Source organism: Nanorana parkeri, unplaced genomic scaffold (genome assembly GCF_000935625.1).
Source record: "Nanorana parkeri isolate BGI_ZX_2015 unplaced genomic scaffold, ASM93562v1 scaffold227, whole genome shotgun sequence".
Taxonomy (NCBI): Eukaryota; Metazoa; Chordata; class Amphibia; order Anura; family Dicroglossidae; genus Nanorana; species Nanorana parkeri.
In genome coordinates, this window is record NW_017306495.1 from 1590657 (window position 1) to 1616195 (window position 25539).

The 25539-nt window shown below is 45.5% G+C and overlaps 1 protein-coding gene across 1 annotated transcript in view; it reads right to left on the reverse strand.

The window, feature by feature from the left end:
* The window catches only part of FAM83D (family with sequence similarity 83 member D), a 32593-nt gene that overhangs the window by 3410 nt on the left and 3644 nt on the right, over positions 1-25539 (reverse strand). The window contains exons 2-3 of the mRNA XM_018556182.1: positions 10920-11374; positions 750-917 (exon numbers count right to left, since the gene is read on the reverse strand). Of these exons, the coding sequence (XP_018411684.1) occupies positions 750-917; positions 10920-11372 (621 nt within the window). The 5' untranslated portion in view covers positions 11373-11374. The remainder of the gene's footprint in view (positions 1-749; positions 918-10919; positions 11375-25539) is intronic.

Genomic DNA, 25539 nt, shown 5'->3' on the forward strand with positions numbered 1-25539 from the left:
AAAACGCCTTTATTATTTAATACAAGGCCTGCCGTGATTGACTCAGCGGAAGACGGAGGACACAGAGGGGATCGTGGACAAGGTAAGAGACTGTAATCCCGAGTGTGGCTCGGGGTTACCGCTTATGGTACTGAAAATTAACCCCGAGCCACACTCGGGAATAGCGCCATGGATGTTTGTGGGTGCATTTAAACATTATTTTGGGCTATACTCGTCTTATACGACGAGTATAGCCCAAAACCTATATTTTAAAACACAAAAAGTAGGGGGTCGTCTTATACGCCGGCAAATACGGTACATTTTATGGATACAGTTTGGGATATGATGAAAGGTAAAGACTGTGATAAGGATCTACGAACAAACATAGCATTTGATATTTGACGTGCTCAATGACTAGGAGGAGATAGGGTTCCACAACAGGGGTTATATATCAAAACTGGAGCAGACAGAATCTGGAGCACTTGCCTATAGTAACCAGTATTCATTGTCTCTCTTCGGTTAAGCTTTTATTATAAAAGAGAAGCTGATTGGTTGGCATGCACAACTGCACCAGATTGTGTCTGCTCCAGTTTTGATCAATTGTTTTTAATGAGTCCATTTTTAATACCACCAACAAATATTGTACATTTCCTGCAATACTTTGATTAACTAGAAGTGTCTAGCACTAATGGATTGTTGGAGTTGATGTCCGTCAAAGACTAGGAGGCCCTTCAGGTTTTTCACTACTATACGGTTTACTTTAGACCTACCAGTTCAGTTTCAATTGAAATTCCAAGATTTTGGCACATGGTAAGAAAATGTGGCAGCTGAGACTCATCAACTAAAATGTAAGCCGGAACACAGCGTTTTCTGCAAGCTTCATGAATATCACGAAATATGTCATTGTCTGTAAAGGAGTCCATGACCACTGCAATTACCTGTGAAAAAAAAAAAAAGGGACAAATTATCCATTACCTGACTGAAGTATTGCTCAGCTCGGACATCTTGTAATTTTGATTACAAAAGTACAACAATCACCACATCTGCCACCAGGTTTAGTCATCACACAGCCAGCTATTTCTCCTCCATGTGATCCATCTACTCAAATTTAGCACCTATGGCTTGACTCTTGAATACAGAAATTGATGTCTGTATTTAAGAGTCAAGCCATAGGTGCTAAATTTGCCTTGGTGCATTAGCAGGATCTTGTAGCACTGGGGGGGGGGCCCTGGTTCGAATCCCAGCCGGGTGACCATCTATAAAGGAGTTTGCCTGTTTTCCCTGTGCTTGCGTGGGTTTCCTCCCAAACTCCAAAGACATGCTGGTAGGTTAATTGGCTCCAGTCTAAATTGGCCCTTGTATGTATGCATGCAAGATAGGCACCTTAGATTGTAATCTCCTTGAGGGCAGGGACTGATGTGAATGTAAAGCGCTGCGTAAATGGTCAGCACCATATAAATGCCTATAATAAAAAGATTAGTGTATGCTCATTGCATCAGCTGTGGGGATATCTAGTCATATCAGGGCTGGCCACATTCCAGGTTGCCAATGCTTTGTAAAAAAAAAAAAAAAATCACACCTGCCACCTAACTTTTGGTCTCCTCCAGTTGAGTTCAATGCAGCTGTCCCGGTGGATCCTGGATTGGGCAGACTGGCTTCTGAGTTCCAGATGAATTTGTCCACGCCTGATGTGCATGAACTTTATCAGACTCTTGGCCCTATGTTTTCTACCAACTGCAAACTGTAGCCACTGCTGGATATTTTACATATGCATAACCATATACAGAGGAAGTACACAAAATTGCGAACCACCACATGAACTAGGACACCACACCCCTAAGTATACAGAATACAACAACAAAAATAGAGAAATGGGGCTTTGAAAGTGTCCTCAAATGCAAGGAAACCCAGTTCAAAATTACATACAAGTCGTTTATTGTATAAAAATATATATATTCTTTATTAAAATAACTGTGTATATAACAATAAATTATTAACATTTATCTCCTTAAATATCTCTTATATAATTGCATATATAAATTCATCCATAATGTTGAGTAGATCTATAATGTGTCCAGTTTTCGACATGTTTCGCTCAAGGCTTCATCAGGAAAATATGGGAGGTGCCATTAATGAAGTGGGCCCGTCCCAGCTGCACATGACGCGTGCCGTTAGCGGCAAATGGCGTGGTTTGGTGCGGCGGGAATAGGAGTAGGGAGAGAGAGGGGAGATGTGGGCTGCTCGGATTGGGGGGCTGCCTTTTGCTGGATGAGGAGTGATGCATCCAGTAACTGTTTGAAGGACACATCATGGACAGGCTTACCTTCTTCCCCATTCGTTGGCCCGCATGGTCCCCTACTTCCCTTACCTCCCGAGTTGCTTTAGGTTGGCTCGGCAGTAGGGACGCATGTCAGTAGGACAGAGATTCCATTAATGGCACCTCCATATTTTCCTGATGAAGCCTTGAGCGAAACATGTCGAAAACTGGACACATTATAGATCTACTCAACATTATGGATGAATTTATTTATGCAGTTATATAAAAGAGATATTTAAGGAGATAAATGTTAATACTTTATTGTTATATACACAGTATGTATCTATATGTGATCCAGGGAGGTTTTGTACCATCTAATGATATCACTAATCTGTCATCTTTATTATAATAAAGAATATATATATTTTTATACAATAAACGACTTGTATGTAATTTTGAACTGGGTCTCCTTGCATTTGAGGACACTTTCAAAGCCCCATATACAGAGGAAGATTGAATATGATTACGAGGATCAAGGACAACTTTTTAGGATATCCAACTCTTCTATTAGGTCTCGTTCACACCTAGGCATATTGCATATGCGCGGTTTTTTTACCGAGATTCGCGATAAAAAAAGTTGCGCGACCGTCGCGCGTTTCCGAAGGCTACTTGGCTGTATCCCAATGGAAACGCGCAACAAAACGGCCCAAAGTAGTACCTGTACCTTTTCAGGCGTGGGCCGTTTTGTAGCGCGTTAGGGACGGGCGGAAATACGCCAAAGGTGGGAACGAGACCATTGAATACAATGGGATTTATATTTTTGAGCGTTTTGTAGAGCATTCGTCTAGCGTAGAACGCGCTACAAAACGTTCAGTTGTGAACGAGGGCTTAGTGCGTGCCATTACAGATCTCTTTCTGACAATACTAGTTAACTAGCTGTTATGCCGACCCTCTGGCTTCAGAACCTTCCAAGACACTGACCTAGAAGTTCAGCATCTCCTGTCTGTCCATTGTAATTCTCCGCAATGGACAGACAACCGCATATGTTCACTTTAACAATACAGATTTTTCAATATGCAATGCATATCAGTGGTGGCAAAGTTGAAAGTTCTAGAGGGTATCTAGTCCGGCCCCTGACACTTAGGGGGCAGCTCAACAGCATCATGTTTTCTTGCTTTGGAGGGGTTGGAGCAAGTATGTAAAACGATAGCAAAAGATGGTAGACCACCTTTATATACTTGGCTAGAAATTAAAAAAGTCTAAAAGTAGGAGCGGCAGTATAAAAAAAACATGCAACTAGCATTTTGAAAGGTTTATTTTTATATCATATCCTATCTTAGATACAAGCCTATTCATAAATAAAACTCTTTATGTACTGTGAAATGTTAATCTAAGAATTTTACACCCCCTTATAGCAAGCATTCTCGTAATACATTCAAGAATTATATGAATGTTAGGCACATTGACAGGTTTAGATTTTGAAGTCCGAATTTCACAAGTGAAGTCTTGACTGTTTTCAAATTGATTTGATATCCAGGAATGTGAGAAATGCTGTTCTTTCAGCCCCACATAGCGGCTGTTTTTGGGGGTTAATATGTCTGCCCTCCAGAAAAATAGTCATCATTCAAGCCCGATCTTAAAGGGGACAGGTGAGCAGGAAGAATGTGTTATGATCATACACAAAATGATGCATGCATGCACAATCCTCAGAGGGGGTGCCAGCTGCTTCTAGGTTAAACATGTTAAGGCAGAGAAAACATCGACTTGTAGAATTATTTAGAATGGTTTAGTCCCAGCTGAGTCAGCAGACCCTTCGAGGAGGGCCACTAATACTCATGTGATGTTTACCACGTACATTATAGAAGGGGAATCTGACAGTTTAGGGGCAGCCTAAGGGCTCATTCACACAGGCATGAATGGCCATACACAGCCGATACTTCAGTGACAGGTGTTAGGTATTGCTGTGGGAGGTAGCCTGTACAAGGGTGGCCAGCAGCCTGTACAAATCAATGACCCACAAATTTGAGCGTTTACATCTATACAGGGACAGATGAGCGGATTAGGACATAGTTTGCATCTAGCGCCATTCATCTGACCCTCAACAGATGTAAACGCTAGGATGTGCGCATCTATGCATGCAGCCACTTTTTCTCATCAATTTGTACAGACTGTTACCTGTGGCTGTACGCAACCCATCAATGCCAGGTGCAGAAGTATCAGGCACTTTTTGCAGTGCATGGCCATTCACATCTATGTGAATAAGCCCTAAGTGGTTAAGGAAGAAAACCACCACACCGGGGCAAACTTCTATATGGAGAAAAATAGAGAAATAGACCCACATTAGTGGTATGGGGAATGTGTAGATTTTTTTTACGATAGAAATGTGATGAGCTTAAAAGGAGAACTATGGGGTTAGGGCTTTTCCCCATACTTCTCCTTAGGGTAACGGGAGGACATAAACTAGCGTCCTCCCCAGGGCCGGATTTACTCCCCCTGCACCAGCGCTGGAGTATCGGAGCAGGAAGGGGGGAATCCAGTCCCTCCCGTCACAGCAGAGAGCCATGACAGGATCGAGAAGTGAGCGAACGCCACTATGTGTTTGCTCCCTTCCTGATCTACTGAGCCGACCTGTGACAGTCTCATTGGCACAGGTCGGCTAGAACTATGAGAATTAGTGAAAAGCACTCACCTCATAGTTCTCCTTTAAGAACACTCATCAGCTGTAGACAGGGTGTACATTAGGGAACTAAGCACCACAGCAAAATAGTGCATACAGCTTTTTTTGCGATTGCACTGTACCGAAACGCAGGCATTCATGTGCCATGCGTTCCGGTGCAGGTGACTGCACTGGGGGCAGGGGGCGTGGCTGTGATGCCATTGACTGGAATGCACAATCATGCTCCCCCCCCCCCCCAATTATGCTGGAACGCACTGGAAGTGGTGTGAAAAAGCCCTAAAAAAAGTAAATGGAACCATGCTGAATATTTTATGTATTCAGAAATGCATGCACTTCTCTATAGAGAAACATTGAGCCAGAAGTTCTTGTCTTGCTGGCTTAATCCATAGTCTACATATTTTTAAATACAGAAGAGTCAAGAAATTAGGTTATGGGAATCAGGAACGACCTTTATGTTATCCAACAGGAATTTTCCTTCTATCGCTGGTTGCCATTGCCAATCTCTTTCTGAAAATACTAGCCGACTAGCTTCCATAGCTCAATATCACTGCTCCTTCACAGCAGCACCAGAGAATGGTGGGTGCACACTGGCCAAGCACATCTTGGTCCAGCATCAGTACTTAAGTCCGGTCACACACTGCAAGCTTCTCTGAAGAATGTATTGTAGCACACAGGTACACATTGTCCCGCTATAGATCTTCTTCACTGACATGTTTCACCCAATAAAGGGCTTAGTTTTTGACTAACTAGTTGACTAGCCGTTATGATCTCTGGATTCAGCACCTTCCAAGTCACCGACCTGAAGAATGCAAATCCTAGCAAAAAAAGGGAGAATACCACCTTTATATATTTGTGCAAAGCTAGAAACTCAAAGTACGAAAGTAGGAGAGCAGGTATAAGGCCTCATGCACAAGAGCTATTATGGGTGGTTGAGGCTACCTGCGGCGAGAACCTATAGATTCTTGTGGGATGGAAACCTAGACGGGTCTACAGATGTGGCCACTGTGCCCATTCAAGTGACTGATAGGCCGACAGAGGCCGCATCAGTCGGTATGTAATTGTACATGGAACATGTACCTATGGTTCACGGCTCAACCTTCCTGTGAAAGGCGATTCACTACCATCTAAATGAGGCCTTAGGATCTGTTCAACCATTATTGTAACTCACCACACCCTCTGAGCACACTTGTGTTGCAGCACGTGGCAATGCATTAACATATAGTACAGGCATAAATGTTGCATGCGCGATTTTTGGTCTGTTGGGCAGATGATTAAAATGAACAAGTTGCCCAAATGCAAATGAATGCGTTAACAAAAGGAACATTAACAAGCCTCAATGGGCTAGGCTGGTGTGAGCAGACCCTTGATTTGAACCCTCCTATTGTCCAAGCATGTAAAACTAGTCTGCTCTATAAGTGCAAGCCTTTCCCAAAACCTACAGATTAAACATATGCCACTTATAGGCAAAGCTTTCCTTCCTTTCATTGAACTGCTAAGCTCTCATCTCCAACCAGTCCCCCTGGCCAATGACCTATGCAATATGGGGCCCATACAGGACTGTCTTTGAAAGAGCAGAGGTGTGGCTTCACTTTCTCCAGGCCATGAAAGATTGCACCCAATAATTGGATATGTTGGGAATAATTGGATATGTTGGGACAGACTAGAGGAAAGATTCACTGAGCATGCACCAGTGAGTGGTTTATAAGCTGAATAGGTCATATTTGGTTTCTATAAATATGGGCCAACAAAGGGCTCACTTTAAAGGGATCCTTGCTTTTAGTTCTAACTCGGTGTTCAAAAACTTGCCTTTGGCATTGACTGCCCTCCTAATGCAATGAGCACAGGTTTTTGGAAAAGCGGAAACTTTAACTCAGTCACCTTGCTTTCCTCCAAGGAGCTTATGCGGACCTTTGGTATTTGTGCAGCTTTGGAGTCTGAAGTGGGAATGAGAGCATTTATAAAGGGGTAAAAACAGTGATCTCTGCTAGCCTCATGTACAGGGCCAGATTTCCCACAAGGCCAACCAAGGCCCGGCCTTGGAGCGTGGAATTCCTATCTTCTGATGCCCAGGACATGCCGTTCCGGGCGTCGGGCTGGTAGATTTCTACATTTAGCCCTGCTTTGGGCAAGCAGAGTTCAATGTACAGCGGGGAAGCCGCCGCTTGTTTTGTACAAGTGATCTCGGCGATGTCACAGAGATTACCTGTATGCAGCCTGCAGGTCTGCCATTCTCCATGTTGGGGGGTTTGACGGTTAGGGGGCGCATTGAGGAACCTGGCCTTGGGGCAGCAGAGAGAGTAAAGCCAGCCCTGCTCATGTAACATGTCCACAGTCTGTCTTCTGCAATAGGTCTCCAACCAAAGGTAGCATTTCCAAAGTTTCTTCCCAGAATTTCCTCTAGCGTTTCTGCATTCTTCTGCAGCATTACATGTACTGAGCATTCTATGTGGCCCTCTGGTTATATCAGGGGCCACAGTTGTCATAAGTTGACAAGATGGTCTTTTCTAGTATTTACATAGCAATTCCATATTACAGAGAACAGTTCAGATCAGTCCGTGCCTACCATGCTCACATACTTCAAAAACTATTTTGGGAAGGACCAAAGTGACTTTCAGTTGAAATCAGCAAAATGCATTTTAGGTGGAGTTCAAAGACTTACAGTTTATGTTCTTTACAAAAGCCTCATTGCCTGTAAGCATGCTGTAAGTGAATGTAGCCAGCAAAGATGTTCTCACCAGGTGAAAAGTTTGGGGGTAAAAGCCTGAAAACTAACATAGCCCACCACATCCAAGGACAGGTAAGCTGCAATGTATTACATTTTTGGCTTAAGATACATTAACTATGCCGTCCATCAGATTTCTAATCAGTCATACTAAAAAAACAACGATAAAGGAATAAATGGACCTAATCAAAAACAAGCATACAGAAAGCCAAGGCAAACCTTGGCTAGATCTATATTCTCCATTAATCATAGATCCTGTGCAAACATCTCCAAGCACAAGCTGAGAAGAATCGCTCTGGCCCCTTACTTTGTGCGGCTAATAATGCTCAAGGCAAAAACAGCAGTTTGAGCAAACATCAGGGAGGCGGAGGCGTGCATTGTTTGACTTTGATTTATGATTGATGGTAAAGCCAAGCCATCTTCAAAAGCAACTACCGTGTACAGCATAGGACAAGGCCCAAACAGGATATTAGACAGCGACATCACAGCTCAGCATAACCACCTCCATAAATCACTTTTATATAGGCAGATTAGCATCTTCTGAAGCAGAACGTTCTCACGTGAAAGAGCGGATCGGTTATAAAATGTTCTGTGTTTGATGAAAGTTAAAGTGACTAGTACGGCAAAACCTCACTTTAAGGTCATAACTACTTCATTCGCCTAGATCAGGTGTAGGCAACTTGGCCACTCCAGCTGTTGTGGAACCACATGTCCCAAAGGGCATTGCAAGACTCGAAGAGGCATGATGGCATTTGTAATTTCCCCCATAGCTGGAGTGCCGAGCTTCCCTACCCCCAACCTAGACTGTTTGCATGTCTAACCAGTCATGCAAAAGCAAACCTCGCAGACTGCTGACAAAAATAATTACTGGGAGTTTGAAGTGTTCATAAAACGGTTTAATAGGACATTTAGCATCTTACTCCATGAGATAAACGTCTCGGTCGGATTACGAGCTCGGTGACGGAAGTCAATATTGACTTACTTTATTTGAACTTTTCCTATGAAAGAAAAAGATTGCTAGGTTACAGCTAGATATAAGGGTTGGGCCGTACAGTACAAGGAAAGCGGTAAATGACCAAAGGTCGTTGATCTCATCTGCCTAGACAAAATAAGACAGCCGTTGATACAACAAGGCGTGAAACATTTCCTATCATAACACCATCAGGAAAGTTAGGGCATGATCATGGTTTCAAAAAGGTCGGAACCTTCAGAAAATTTTGGAGCATTGTCTTGGCTCAAAACGGTTAGAGCCTTCAACAACTTTGGAAGCAAGCACTAAAAAAAAATTTCCCTTTCCAAAATTTGGGTCAGCCTTTCTCAAACTTTTTACCCCCTGAGAAACCCTTTAAATAATTTTCTGGGATCCCCTGTTAAACCGGACAAGGCGGGACAAATCTCAGGAGCCAGGTAGCCAAAAGTTGGCCCTTTGTTGAGGTTTCCTCTAGCTGGCTCCTCAAAAAAGTCCTGCTGACTCCTGGATTTGACAGACTGGCCATACCAATATGTCCACCAGTGCTTTACCTACAGCTCATGGCACACTAATAAGGTGAAGAACATTTAAATAACTAATATGGAATATCTAGTGTATACAACAACCAGAGCAGATAGTTTAGTTAACAACCCCCTACTAAATTATTCTTGGCAAAATTCTTGAAATGGATAACAACTGCAGAAAAAAATGGCAGACAGTAAACAACGATGGTCTTCTCCAAGATTTGTGGTCAATGTAGAAGTGACCCCTTACATTGTGCTGGTTGTGGAACGTCCACCTCTCATTGGGGATCATTGTGAGTGGAGATCAAGCCAACATTGCTCACGGAACCGCTGGAAACCTCAGGAGGATCCCTAGGCTTCCACAGAACACTGGTTGAGAAACACTGCTTTAGGTGCTCTTGGTGGCACAGAAAAGGGTAACCTTGGAATTTTCATAGTGCATACACAAATCAAGGCACGGCCATTTCTAATAATTTACTGCCACAGCCGAAATGTCTACAAACTATACGTCTTAATACAAGTCCAATCTAATTTTTTGGCATTTACCTTTTTAAATGCCAATACAACACTTTGTCCCTTTTTATTCCTATCCTTTTAAGCAAATGTATGGCTATACATCTGCATGTGGGGCTTACATTCGTACCTGTATGCAAGTTTACGCTCAAAGCAGTGTTTACCAGGATACAGCCACAACGTTCATTGGTTTCTACAGACGGCTTGTACATCACACCTGTGACTTCTGGGCTCAGAAGCCCTTAGATTTAAGACCACCACCAAAAATTTTCACAAGGAAAATTTGACCAGCTTGTGAGGATTTCCCTGCCTGACCGCCATCATTTCCCTGCTTAGTCCTACGCTTACGGTGGCCATACACCTTTGATTTCCCTTTTCAGCCCATGAGATGAATGGGGGAAATCAAAATTGATTACCCGATCCATTCTACACAACATGGATGAAGGAATCATCTCTTTCAGCTTTTGTATTCAACAGCTTGTGGGACCTGCGGCTGCTGAATGCCTAAACTGTGACTGCATCTGACTGGATATAGGCACTCTTTGACCATCAAAATTACACCCGACTCCTGCGAAAGAAGTCAATTAAAAGAACAAATTAACAATTTAAGCCAGTGGTGCCGACAGGGCCAACCACAAATCCAATTTCAGCCAGTTCAGGAGTCAGATGAAATTTGATCAGTCTATTGCCAGCTTTACTCTCAGGTCACATCACCTTGCAGGTTTATGCTTGGTCCCACGTCAACATCACTGCACATCTCATAAGTAAACCAGACCATCCTCAAATTGAATTCCATACCTTCAACTGCCAAATCATGGGGGGGCACAAGAACCAAGGACAGATATTAGAGAGAAAGCTTACAAATGTCACCCAGAGACCCAACGGCCAGGGTCACTGTACCCACAGACATAAGACCACACCAGACTTGGGGACCATCTGTTGTATAAAATGTTCATAAACGGTAGCAAGTACCTTCTAAAAAGATCACCCACATAATACAATGATGCAGTGTCAGGCATTAGGAGATGCTTCCAGACAGTGATGGGACAGGGTCCTTCAGCACCCAAGCAGTAAAGGCTGCAGAGCCTAACCCTTGTCCCAGCTTTCCATCCTGATGAAACTCCCAAGGCAGTCACCTCTTCTGCCTAGCCCTTGGAGCACCCACCCCCAGCCTAGCAGATAACGCACCCACCTCCTTGGCACCCTTGATCAGAAGCCCCCCCAATAGACCGTGCACCCACGATCAGAGTCCCCCCAGCAGTAGACCGTGCACCCACCTCCCTGGCTCCTTTGATCAGAGCCCGCACCGCCTCCTTGCAGCTGTAGATGACATCCCCAAATCCGGGCTGGAAATGGACCTCTACCCGGGTGGCCCCGCGGTACGAGCCAGCGCTGAAGGCCGGCCAGCCGAGCTCCAGCAGCGGAGGCTCCACATCAGAGATCTCGGGGAAATAAGTGACCGATGAACAGTCCACCGAGGCGGACACGGAGACCTCCTCCTCCCCGCACTGCAGGCTGGAGGCAGAGCTCAGAATGTCCCCGACCTCCGGCTCGGACAGGAAGCCGGCTACCCTCTCCCTCTGCAGAAACCCCCGCAAAGCCTCCGGACCCCCGGACACCAGCTCCTCCAGGGCCAGGCGCTGAGCCTCGCTGTAAAGGTCGGGGGGAGCTGCAGGCCAGCGGGAGCCCATAGGGGTGATGTCATCCAGACACTGGGACAAATTCGCCATAACTAAATCTAGTTGGAGAGTCCCAGCAACTGAAATACACCGGAGCGCTGCCACGTCTAGTTATAGGACATTTAAATCCAAACAATCCCGGGGGGGGCGCTCATTGGTTCAATAAACACACCCCCAGCTAGTGATAGGACGAGAGTTACAGGCACGGGCGCACAACCACGCCCTAAGTAAGGGACTGTACGGTGTGACACGCCCATTCTATTCTGTATGGCTGAGCGCTGACATGTGGGCGGGGCGTTTGCAGTTGGATGTATGGTTTGTGTCTCAAAGCTGCCATGTGAGCATGACTTCCTGGGACTGTGACTGCTGAGCCGGGGTATTGAAGGAGGTCTGATCCTGGAAACCCTGCGAGATGCCCTGGAGGTGGATTACAGCACTCCTTCTTACAACAAACACCTCCTGTCCCAGTGATTGCAACATACACATATATATACAGTATATATATATTGCTGATATTTGTATAGTGCCAACAATTTATGCAGCGCGTTACTTCCTGTGCAATTAAAAGGCGTAGTCCAGATTGTTGCAACAAAATTTGAAAAATACGTTTGCATTTATTAGTCTTTTGCATTGCAGCCTGCCAAGCATTGAACCATGATCAGTAGATGGAGGGACTTCTGTAAACTGTTCCTCCAGGTGTGATCTAAGGGTACAGACCTTCAGTTATGGGGATGGGGGAAATGATGAATGGACTACAAGTGCTGTGACCTCACTGTGACCTACTCCTCCGCTGTTTACTCCGGGCTCCGCTCTCCCCTATGCGGGCCCGGGATCAGCGAGTCTCCCTTCATTGATCGGAAAGGAGTTCAGCAATAGTGATGGGCTCGGGCGTGTTCGCAGCTCCACGTGCCGAGCCCGCCAGGAAGCTAACAGCGCCAATCACAGGCACGGAGACTTTTCTGAGACATTTCCCGATCTCTGCAGCTGCGGACCCGGATAATGTCTCAGTACCTGTGATTAGCGCTGTCAGCTTCCTGGCGGGCTTGGATTACATCACTTCCGGTGTCACTGTGCACATTCTCCGGCTCCTGTAGCCAGGAAAAGAAGCTGGGGAAGCAGATCTCTCCTTCATTATCTTCTTTGGGGTCCCTAAGTGACATTAGGGGTCTGACAGACCCCTGATGTTTCCATAAAGAGGACCTGTCACATTATATTTGCTATTACATAGGGGACCTGCTAGCCCCCTATGTGGTAGCAAAAGAGTTAAAAGAGAACTATGGGGTAAGTGTTTTTCCCCATAGTTCTCTTAAGGGTCACGGGAGGACATATACTACCATCCTCCCGTGACCCAAAGCTCAGTATATTGCGAGCTACAGCTCGCGGTATACTGAGACCGCCGCAGCCGGATCCGGACATTGCTGTTGAGATCCACCCAGCTGTATGAGTGACAGCTGGCTCTGCCTATCTAGAGGCAGAGCCAGCTGTACCCGCCCCCTCTCCAGTCAGCGCTGGGGGATCGGAGGGGGGGAATCCCTCTCTCTGCAGGGAGATGATCGAAAGTGAGCAAGCGACAGTAGGTGTTCACTCACTTCCCGATCTATTGAGCCGACGTGTGACAGTTTCATTGTCACACGTCGGCTTGAACTATGTACTCATAGTTCTCCTTTAAGTTTAAAAAAAATAATTAAAGTAACACGTGCATGCACATGCGCAAACATGCCTCAGGTGCGCCTTCGTACAAAAATTGAGCCACACATGTTACATATCGCCGGAGTGAGAGCAATAATTCTAGGGCCATCTGTCACTGTAAACACTAAAATGATGAGCAGTTAAAGCTTTTAAAGCATGGCCTATGGTAAATTTTGGGTATTGTAGTTTTGGGCACTTTCATGGGCACACACAATTTTAAGGTTTGACATGTTTCGTATCTATTTACCCTGCATTTTATATTTTACAAAAAAATTGGGTATTATATTCTGTTTCCGTGCACTAAATTTCATTTTAGTGTATTTATATCCTAAAAATATTTGTTTGATAAATGTTTGTGCAAATATCGTGCAACATAAAAAATTGCAAATAGCATCTTTTTATTCTACAGGGCCTCTGCTTTCAGAAAATAGATCATTGTTTTGGGGGTCTGAAGCTGTTTTCTAGCCAAAAATTCAGATTTTATCATGTGTGCGCAAATAGTAAGAAATTGCTCCGGACAGCAAGTGGTTAAAGAAGATAGACATTGCCTGGCCAAGCAAAAAAAAAAGGTCAGACTCTAATATTTTGTTGGACCGCCTTTAGGCTAGGTTCACACCTAGGCAATTTATCTGCACAATATCTCGCAAAACGCAGATTCCCATTGAAGTCAATGAGGCCTGTTCATAACGTTGCGTTTCGTCGCGCGGCTGAAATCCCCTGTCGTGCAAAAAGGTGCAGGAGCTATTTTCGGGTGGTTGTGGTCCCATAGACATCTCTATGCAGGGAAAACAAAGCAAAGTCCTGCAAAAAAAAAAAAGTGTGAAAACAGCATCATAGGTGTGAACCTGGCCTTAGCTTTGATGTCGTAACATGCATTGGCCGTGGCATCGTGATAAGCTTATGCAATCCAGAAATCAAGAAGTTCTTGCTGCACTCCTTACCGGAGTCAAAAGAAAGACCCGTGTGGACGGGTGGGTGCTTGTAGTGGCCATGGATGGCGCCGTGAAGAAATACGATAAAAATAATAACGTCACCAGCACTCCAAGGGTTAATGAAGTCAAAAAATAATAACGTCACCAGCACTCCAAGGGTTATGTAGTCAATTTATTGGCACATTGCCATTCAACTGCAAGCGCTTTCGGGGCCTCTAAGGGTCCCCTTCATCAGGCTCAGAATGGCATTTATTTCCATCCAGAGTTGTATTAATGTTTCACCAAGATCTTGTAGTGATGATGGGAGAGCCGGAGCACTGTGTAAAGTCTTATCCAGCACATCCCAAAGATTCTCAATGGTGTTGAGGTCAGAGCCGGAGCACTGTGTAAAGTCTTATCCAGCACATCCCAAAGATTCTCAATGGTGTTGAGGTCTGGACTCTGTGGTGGCCAATCCATGTGTGACAATGATGTCTCATGCTTCCTGAACCACTCTTTCACAATCTGAGCCTGATGAATCCTGGCATTGTCATCTTGGAATATGCCCAATGTGCCATCAGGGAAGAAAAAAATCCACTGATGGAAAAACCTGGTCATTCATTATATTCAGGTAGGCAGCTGACTTCATTTCAAGAACATTATGTTGCTGAACCTAGGCCTGACCAACACTTGTCCAATGGAAGGTTTTGACCTATTTGCCAAACTAAATCCAGGTGGTGACTTTTTTGGCCTGGCAGTGTACTTTCCTGATCCTTGTTCCTGCCTGGCTGCTAAACCAGTCCCACAGCCTCTTCTCCCCCAGGCTCCAGCGGTCTAAGGACCTGTGATGTCATCACGTCTAAAGCTGGCCATACACCTATAGATTATCTGCAGATTTTCTGTGGTCAGATGGAAAAAGTGCAACAGATTCCTCCGTCTATACTAAACTGTGTGGATAGAGGAATCTCCCACTGGGCCAAGCTTCAGTATCTTGCTAGTCGGCCCCGCCGGCTATCAAAGTACCTGAACAATCTGATTGGATGCAGGCATTGTTCAGGTATTTTAAAAGCCAGCGGGGCCGACTAGCAAGATACTGAAGCCTGGCCCAGTGGGAGATTCCGCCATCCGTACAGTTTAGCCAGCTTTATGCAGGTCCATTAGATGTAAGATCGCCAAGGGACATTCTGCAGCTGGAGTGGAGGGGAAGAGAGGTGAGCGCTGACCGCCGCAGAACCAAAAATCAAATGAGTATATTTTCTTTATTCCGCACCCTAGACCAGAAGGAGCAGTTAACCCTTGCAGTACTGGGGTAGCCCCACTCCAATGGTCAATATTTGCACGATCTGCTGTAATGATGCATTAATGAATACCGAGCTGCATCCATTTGTGTCTTTATATGTGCCTAGAGTCCAGCTTTAAGAACCCCGGATTATTAAATTATTCAGTCGTTTTTTCTTTCCGTTGCACCTATAAATCCTTCTTCAATATCTTTTTGTTTCACAATTCATTTGAGTGAAGCAGTTAATCATATAGCGCTTCGGGGAGATTCCGAAAGCTTTTGTGAATCTTAAATGATTTTGCCTCTTGTGTTTGGTGACACATGCTGATATGGGCCCCCGGGCCTCTACGGTACAAGTCTTATCATGTAGACTCTGCATTATCGCAGGCTGTTTTATTCCTTTCTACTGGAAGAGTAATGTTTTCATGTCTCGTTTCATTAAAACTGCATTTTTATTCAGCTAGTCACATTTTTATCTGGTTTCCAATCAGCGTATACAGTACAATGTGGATGAGTCCAGATAGATGCGTGTTTGAGGCTATTTACAGGTGACCAAGTGTACAGGAGCGCGGAGAATTCAAGAAAAAACTCCAGCTTCCATTCCCCATAATACATACAAACTATGTATTCAATTTGTATTAAAGGAGTCCCAGCATATCATCTCCTGTTATAACATCAGCATTGTAATAGGAATACATACTGGAGTTGTTTTTCATAACGCAATCAAAGCTTATTTGAAAAATGATTTTATGTAGTGAGTGCTGCCTTCCGTCTGCCCATCATTTTCACCAACTTCCTGGATTCCCAGTGTGCTTTGCGTCTCTTAGTAGACGTGATGTAATCTCCATTTCTCAAGACTACATTTCCCATCAAGCATTGCTTCCAGCAAGCAATAATGATGTTATATTGTGCAGATGTCGAGTTGTAGTTCAGAAGGCAGGTTCTGTGTGATATATATACTGTATACAGGTATTCCTCACTTAACGACCGAGTTCCGTTCCTACGACCAGGTCGTTAAACAAATTGGTTGTTATGTGAGGAACTCTATACAGTACTGTACTGCATTAGTACAGTACTGTATAGTGTTGCAGATGTACAGTACTATGTACTATACATCGGGCAATAAAGTACTTACCGAGACCTGCGGTGAATAACGGAGCACATCACTTCCGCCGGCGAGACGTCACACTGCCACGTTCCCGCACGTAAGGTCGGAGGTCGGTCGTAAGTGCGAGCGGTCGCAAAGCAGATAAGTCGGTAAGTGAGGAATGTCTGTATATATATATATATATAAGTATTTTGCAAAGTAGAAGCTGAAAAAAATGTATTTATGTATGTAAATAAGGATTTTTGGATGTAATGATAGTGGTAAACTAAATAAAAAGCAGACTGAGTGATGTCAGAAGTTGTTCAAAGAAGGACATAAATCAAAGTGGTGACTTTAGAGGATATTAGGGGTCTAAACAGACCCCTGATATTTCCCTTTTAAAATAGAAAAAGTCCTCTATCTCTTTTTCTATATCCCCGTTATTCATAACATGAGGACAGAGTGTGTTTACTATAACTACAACTATGAATGAACAGGAGGTGATGTAGATCACTCCCATTCATTCATAATTGAGGATATAGTTACCATACTCTGTCCTCAATTATTTACAAACACTCAGTGATCGCTGAGTGTTTGTACCTCGCTCTCCTTTGTCACACGCTGTCACAGGAGGCTGAGCGAGCAGTGCAGCAAGGAGAGCTCAGCCTCCTGTGACAGCGCGGGCTGTCTCCGCCCACACACCACTCTGCCGGACTGTGATAGGAGGCTGAGCGGTGTGGGCCTCCCGCTGCACTCCTCCCGCAGCGCTAGGCCGGCTGTCACACTTTCTCTTCTCCCCGCTGGGACACAGAGCAGCGCCCAGCAGGGAGGAAAGAAAGCAGGGATATGTCGATGTATCGGCAGAAAAATGGCACTTTTGGCATTTAGCCAAAAGTGCAATTTTCGGCTGATATGTTTCGGTGGCCGATATATCGGGGCATCCCTAGGTGAATTTAAAATTTTTTTGCACAGTGAACAGCTCTGCGAACAAGATTTGCACATTAGGGCCAGTAGATGGAGCCAAGGAGCATTGGAAATTCCTATGCTCCTCGGCTCCATCTAGTGATCATGATGCACAGTGAATCTTTCATAGAGCTGTTAATTTTGAATATTTAATAAAAAAATGTTTTAAGCAGTAAAAATGTTATTGCCCGGTACCTTGGAAGTCCGATTATAACTTTTTGTAGATAATGCTAATTTGTGGATGTGGTACCTACCAAAGCCACTATAACAATATTTATGATAAAAACAACTATTGTTAGTGTTATATGCTATCTTTTACAGCTGGCACCATAATACTCAGTTGAACTTTTGTGACAGCCCTGCTAGACAGCATAGCTAATAGGGTCACCTCACGACTGAGATGTGGAGTCTAAGTGACAGTTGATCTTTACCAGAATTCCTGATTGTGGAGATGGGCCAGGAACCCTGGTAGTCCCAGTTTTGACTGGCACCAGGTTGGAGCCCTCAGGATCACCCCAGCAGGGGGGTGCAGGGACGGAAAGACAACAAAGCAGAGGCTGTTCCCAAGGCTGCCGACAAGAGTCAGGGCCAGGCAGAGGTCTTGGCAGGTGGCAGGTGAGAGAAAAGTCAGGTCCAGGCAGGCAACAGAATAGTCAGGTCAAGGCAGGAGTCTTGGCAGGTGGCAGGTGAGGGAATAGTCAGGTCCAGTCAGAGGTCTTGGCAGGCAACAGAATAGTCAGGTCAAGGCAGGAGTTGAACCAGGGAGCAAGTGAGAGAATAGTCAGGTCTACACAACGGTTTTAGCAGGTGGCAGGCAAAAGAGGGTCATATCCAGACAGGGGTTGAGACAGACGGCACATGAGGGACTTATCAGGTTCAAGCAGGGGTTTAGGCAGGTGGAAGTGAGAGAATAGTAATGTCCAGACAGAGGTTGTGGCAGGCAGCAAGTGAGAGAATAGCCAGATCCAGGCAGAGGGCGTGGCAGGCAGCAAGTGAAAGCATAGCCAGATCCAGGCAGAGGTTGTGGCAGGTGGGAGAGAATAGTCAGGTTCAGGCAGGGGTTAAGGAAGGCAGCAAGTGAGAGAATAGATAGGGTCCAGGCAGGGGTTGAGGCAAGTGGCAGGCAGAAGAGTAGTCAGGTCAACCTGGGACAATACAAAACACAAAAAGGTCCCAGGACACCTGCCAGCTAGCCTGCAACAAAACAAATTACACTGTCTAACAGTATGCGTTAAAAGCAGAGGTTTTAGTTGCACAAATATTTGGCCAAAAATATGTGGAAGCCACACTTGCCACCGTCAAGGCACCTCTGTAAAGTGTGGTCCAAACTCTATTAGTACGAGTCTCCAAGTGGGAGCATATTAATGCAGTTGATAAATTAGATGCAGGTGTACCAGGAGGCTGCCAACTCCTCCTCAGAAGGTGCAGGGACACATTGGAGGCCCAGCAATCAAAAATGCACGCTGGGACCCCTGCTCCCCCACAACCAAAACAATCAAACTGGAAAAAGATAGTAACTGCATAACATTTATAACCAGCCTATGTAGCAGGCTACATTCTGAGCCTGATGAAGGGGACCCCTTGAGGCCCCATAAGCACTTGCATTGAATGGCAATGTGTCATTAAATGGACTATTGCTAAAATTACTATTATGGTGTGCTGGTGACATTATTTCTTCATTTGTGTTATTCACGGTGCCGTCCGTGGTCACTACAAGCACCCACCCGTCTGCACGGGTCTCTTGGATGTTCCGGTAAGGAGTGCAGCAAGACCTCTGGTTCTTAATATGTAAGGGCCATACACATCTCTGCCCAGCTCTTAACCTGGGGTGCTGTGGCCGGCGTCTCGCTTAGCTCCTGGAAACCAGTGATGCCGGCTAGAGCTTCCAAGGTTGCTAAGGGCTGGGTGGTCAGATGCAGAACCCTTACACATCTCCCCACCCGGCTCCTAGCGGCTCTCACTATCCACCAGCAACCCCCCTTCCCAATGATTGTGCAGCATCCAGCAACACCTTCCTCCCGGGCCACCTGAGGTAGCAAAAAGTCTAGGGACACAGCTGTGTATATGAGTCTTTTGCATATTTCCTCAGACAGAAATCGCGCTGCAACACAGTTTTCTCCAACTTGGAAGAGGCGTTATTTATCTGCACTTTCTTCATCACAGATTTGGCTGTATTTCTTCATGAATTTGCTGCAGCCGTAGCGCCAGAAGTGCTAAAGTGTCGCACATAAGAACTACCTGAATCTGTTGCATGCGTTGGAAATAGCAAGGAAACGGTCACACAGCTTTTATGGATTTGTCGCAGGAGTATTTAATTCGCCATAATGCCAGAAAAGCATTGCCAATGGTTTATTTAATCACCCGCAATGTTTTTATTACGCCTTTGAAACCATAGGTGAGCTTTTTTTTCTTCAGCCCTAGCGAGATGGGAGAACACTGCCTTCTAGTGGTGGAATCTGAGCACTGCAGTCAGCTGTCACATTTAATGGAGGACGGTTATAAAACTCTCACGGGCTGAACACAAGGCACTTTTTATGCTTTATGTTGTTTTTAACTGTATTTTTTATTTGTGTTATTTTAAACACACACTTGTTCATTCTGTAATGTTTTGAAGGGTACCCATTTAGCAAAATGTGTTGCATGCAGTCAAATCTAGAAATCTAGCATTTTAAAGAGTTGACAGGTCCTCTTTAGAGGAATCCTTGACTGGCAAGTCTGGAAAGGCTTTCCCTTTCTCACAGTTATCCATCCAAACCTGTGATTGGTCTCATAGGGGTGATGGTCTGATGCATTGGATGTGCTTGTTCACCATGTAAATGAGTTAGTGCCTACAGGTATACGGGCTTGGGGTGATATCCCAGGCAACTTGACCAGCTGCTGAGCACCCCAAAAGTACTTCAGTAAACCCTTGCATTGAACACTGTATGTCTGAACACTCCTCTTAAAGTGTATTTCCACTTTTGCAGCCAAGTTGGGATAACGCTTATGTTATATTTGTTATATGTTTTTATCCACATAGCAATACTTTAATTTTTTTTTTTTTTAAACTTCTGCTTACCTTAAAAATGCTCTTTTCTGGAAAAAAAAATAAATGAAAATCTTACTTAGTTCTCGCTTGCCATGCAATGTTTATGAGGGGGGCAGGGGATTTGTGTTTGTCATATTTTACCCTGCCTGTACTGTGCTGGCAGATTTCATTATCACTAGATGCGCAGGACTGTCTGTCCTAACAAAGGGTTAAAGATCTCAAGTCGTATGTTAATGCACTACCTCTCAGTCTTGTTCCTCCTATATCTGTCTGTCCCTTAGCTCTACCTTAACATATTTTGGTAAACATGGCCTATAGCAGGGGTGGCAAACACAAGGCCCGCGGGCCGAATCCGGCCCGCCGGACCTTGTAATGTGGCCCGCACAGCAGCCAGGGCCGGTCCGCTATGCCGACTCTGTGCAGAGCAGTGTCTACTGTGTGTTAGCGAGCAGAGCCGGCACTACCACACAGTACACTAGAGGGTGCTAGTGGGGGAGGCCAGAGAAACACCTCCTCCCCCAGCCCAGCCCTCTCTACTCTGTGCTCTTTCCGGAGCTTGCTGGTGCTGTTCCTGCAGCCTGCACTGTACCGGTAGCGGCCGAGATATTAACATATGAACGGGCCGCGGTAATTTGCATATCAATAAGCCACAGCCCATTCATATGTAAATATAATGTTTTCAAGGCTAGTTATTACTTAAATTATTATTAAAACCAGTAGCAACTGAATGCAGAGGCAACTATTTATGATAATAAAGAGTAGATGCATAGTCCTATACAACCGGCCCTTTGAGGGTAACCATACTGCTGATGCGGCCCCCGATGAATTTGAGTTTGCCACCCCTGGCCTATAGGGTCCTATGGATCCTGCTCCAAAAAAAAAGTCACACACTCTAATGTTTTGTTGGACCGCCTTTAGTTTTGATTACGGCACGCATTGGCCATGGCATCATTTCGATAAGCTTATGCAATGTGACAACATTTATTTCCATCCAGAGTTGTATACATTTTTCACCAAAATCTTGTAGTGATGATGGGAGAGTCAGAGCACCGTGTAAAGTCTTCTCCAGCACATCCCAAAGATTCTCATTGGGGTTAAGGTCTGGACTCTGTGGTGGCCATTCCATGTGTGACAATGATGTCTCATGCTCCCTGAATCCATTTCACAATTTGAACCCGCTGAATCCTGGCATTGTCATCTTGGAATATGCCCAATGTGCCATCAGGGAAGAAAACAATCAATTGGTGGAAAAACTTGGTCATTCAGTATATTCAGGTAGGCAAAAAAATGTCCCCATTTTTTGGGGACATAATGTTGCTGCACCTAGGCTTATTATACAAAGGAAGGCTCCGACATATTTGCTTAGCTAAATCCAGGTGGTGACTTTTTTCCTCAATATAAAATGAGGGTTTCTCCAATTTGACTGCAAAAGTGGAACTACACATTAAGACCTGATGGAGAATTTGTGCGAGGACAGCAACCCTTATGGTGATGGCGAATAAAGCATTGAGACTCTTTCCAGCTTTATTACAAGACTGTTGCCAGGTAGCGATAATTTTTGTTTTTTTGTTTAGGGTACCAGAAGATGTTGGCCCACATGCTCCAGTAATGAAATTCTAGCTCTGGTCTTTTATATTACTTTATAATAGTTTAAGAGAAACAAACCATTTATTTCACTTGTGATAACGTGGAAAGAGCTAGAAAACATGTTTTCTCTCCCGTTCATTGAAGGACACAGGGCAACAGATCGTAGATCCTGAATGGTAGGGTATATCGCCACCTGCAGGAGTAGGACGCTAGGCACAATTTAAACAAGGCCACGGTTATCCCGGTGGAAGATTCTCCATCCTTTAAGGATCCTTCCGATAGGAAGGCTGAGGCGCTTTTGCGGTCCCTGTACTCTGTCTCCGGCGCTCTCATGCGTCCGGTCTTGGCTTCGGCTTTGGTCTCTCGACTCTAACTGAGTGGGCTAAAATGTTACATCAGGGTCTTGCGGGGGAGAACGTCTCCCCTGCCTTTGTGGAATTGGCGGACCAGTTGGTGCTGGGCCTGCGTTATGTCTGTAATTCGGCTTTGGATGCGGCGCCCTTGGTGTCCAGGGTGTCGATGTCAGCGGTGACGCTTCGCCGTTTGCTCTGGCTTAAGTGCTGGTCGGCTGACCAGGCTTCCAAGAAGGCTCTTCAGGAACTGCCCTTTACTGGGGACCGTCTGTTTGGTTCCACCTTGGATGAGATCATTAAGGATCTGACGGGGGGTAAGAGTACCTTCCTCCCCCAGGCGCGCAAGAAGGAACAGCGCCGGAAGCCTGGGCCTACTTTTTTTCGCCCGCCCTCCGACAAGGGCGGTAGGTTTAACAAACCCTCCTCTTTCCAATCCTCCCAGCGTCCGTGGCGGCCCAAGTCTGCCGAACATGCCGGCAAGCCCCAGTCCACATGAAGGTCGGGCCCCGACTCCGGGTCCCGGGGTGGGGGGCCGACTTCGGCTCTTCGCAGATTTTTGGCTGTCCCACGACTCCGACTCTTGGGTCCGGGGGCTGGATTCTTCGGGCTACGAGATCGAGTTTCTGTCCCGTCCGGGCAACCGTTTCTTCCCGTCCAACACGCGACTATCCAGAGGAATCACCGTTTGGAACCTCTTCGGGAGATTCCGCTTATGTCTTTGTCACAGAAAGTGGCCTTTTGGTGGCCATCACTTCCGTTCGGCGGGTGTCGGAGTTGGCTGCCTTGTCCTGCAAGTCTCCGTTCCTGGTTTTGCATCGGGACAAGGCGGTTCTCCGTCCTCGGCCGGCGCTCCTGCCGAAGGTTGTGTCGGCATTCCATCTGAATGAGGACATTGTCTTGCCTTCCCTGTGTCCGAAGCCGGTCCATAGGAAGGGGCGTGCGCTCCACTGTTTGGATGTGGTTTGCGCTTGTGTTTGTTTGGAAGCCGCGGCTTCTTTCCACGAGACCGACTCCCTGTTCGTACTCACGGAGGGTCCTCGTAAGGGTCGGGCCGCGTCGGCGGCTACCATCTCTAGGTGGATACGTAATGTTGTGACTCAGGTGTACGCCGTTAAGGGGCGTGAGCCTCCATTTCCTGTCACTGCCCATTCTACTAGGGCTGTTGGGGCTTCCTGGGCTTTCCGCCATGGGGCCTCTGTTTCTCAGGTTTGTAAGGCCGCTACTTGGTCTTCTGTTCACACCTTTGTTAAATTTTACAAGGTGGACGTGTTCGCATCGGCGGATGCTGGTTTGGGGCGCAAGGTGTTGCAGGCGGCGCTTTGAGGGGTCTTTTGGGTGTTTTTGTTTGTTGTTGCCCATCCCTCAGTGTGTTACTGCTTGGTGACGTCCCTACCATTCAGGATCTACGATCTGTTGCCCTGTGTCCTTCAATGAACGGGAGAGAAAATAGGATTTTTGTACTCACCGTAAAATCCTTTTCTCTCCGTTCATTGAAGGACACAGGTCCCGCCCTCTATGTTGGGTGTGTACTCCTAACTGCTTGTTACTTACTGGAGACTTGTCAGCAAGTGAGGGGTTGGGCCACCAGCAGGGGCCGCCCCTAGGCTGTCTTGTCTTTTTGTTATGTGCCTAGCGTCCTACTCCTGCAGGTGGCGATATACCCTACCATTCAGGATCTACGATCTGTTGCCCTGTGTCCTTCAATGAACGGAGAGAAAAGGATTTTACGGTGAGTACAAAAATCCTATTTTTCTTATTTAGGAAACACTAGGGTAATTGTTTTTCCTCCGGTCTGCACATGAGCATGCTATAGAAGACAGTTTTATACTTATGTAGTGGTTTCCAATCGTATTGCCCCTCAGGCATGAAGACTCCATAACTGAACGCAGCAGGAAGCCACACACAAGGGACCACTTGCCCAGACAGGCAATGAGCTTTATACACAACCTCAAGGCAAGCAGTGCTAAGCAGCTCAGGTAGTTACAGATCAGACAGCAGAATGGTGTAGTGAAGCTCGCCGGAGAAACTCTAAAATCAGACATGGCATGGGGAATCCAGCACATTTATCAGTCTACAGGAAAAAACTCAGTGCTACTGTGAGATTGTAAAGGGGCGAAGATGACCCCTTTCTCTTCGACTGTTGGGGAGTACATTAAAGCTTGTTGGATATCCTAGATATTAAGAGTTTTGTCTCTTGCCTGCTCACTGACTCTTCTGCATCAGGAGCTCTTGACTGAAGCCCTCACTACAACTACTTCACAAATCAGCTAGAAATACACAGATCACATTATAAATGACATGCCCTTAGGGAAAAAATACTCCTAGGTTTTCTGCCTATATGAGCGTTATAAATGTAGCTCGTCAGCAGATGTCGGAGCCTGTGAAGCAAATAGTCTTATTATTGGAATTCCCACACTCCTTGAATTATGAATTTCCAAGTCAACAAGTTAGGAGTCTTCAAGTGGAAATTGCTGGCAGGAAGGTTTTTATGGCAAGAGACAGCCTGTAGGTCTCTGTATGTCTCTTCTGTGATACATGCTACTTGTCTGCCTGATAGCAAGTGTTTTAGATTGTACACTAAGCTGCACTTGCACAACTCGTTGTATAGTCTTGGCACGGCTTGGGTCAGCATACGCACAGAAATTACGTCAACCCAGAGTCAGCCAGTCAAGATGGTTAGCGACACTGAATCAGGAAGAAGATCGGGCAAAGATGTCAGTGGTGGTGATGGAAATCACAGACGTCACATCACCAACGGGTAGATAAGCACTAGGGATGCACCGATACCAGTTCAGATACCAGTGCAGAACTACCAGGGTTGCAGTGGTTGCAGCTGGGACCTGGCTCTGGCTCTCAACCACTGTCCTGAAATCATTAGTCGATATTGTTTTAGAAAAACGGTCACATGACAATAAACAAAAATGTATCAGTACTTGTATCTGTGAGTACTTGGGCAAGTACCAGTACTTGCAAAATGGTATTGGTGCATCACTTATATATATTTATAAAAGCAAAATCATACATTAAAATAGAGATGTACACGCATTCATTTGTACACGCATTCAAATCCCAGGAGCTCTGTGTGCTCCTTACAAGTGACAGCTGCCTCCTAACTTTTGAATTTTTCTCTAGTCTAGTCTTGGAGGTGGAAAAGTATCTGTACTTGTACTGAGTACGGTACTTGGTATTGGTGCATCCCTAGTAAGCAGGACAGGACATTTTATTACAAGAGAAATATGGGGGCACCCATTGGAGACATCCTTATACTTGGTGGAATCTTACATGCACTTGCCCTGCTCCCATGTGACAACAATCAGTCTT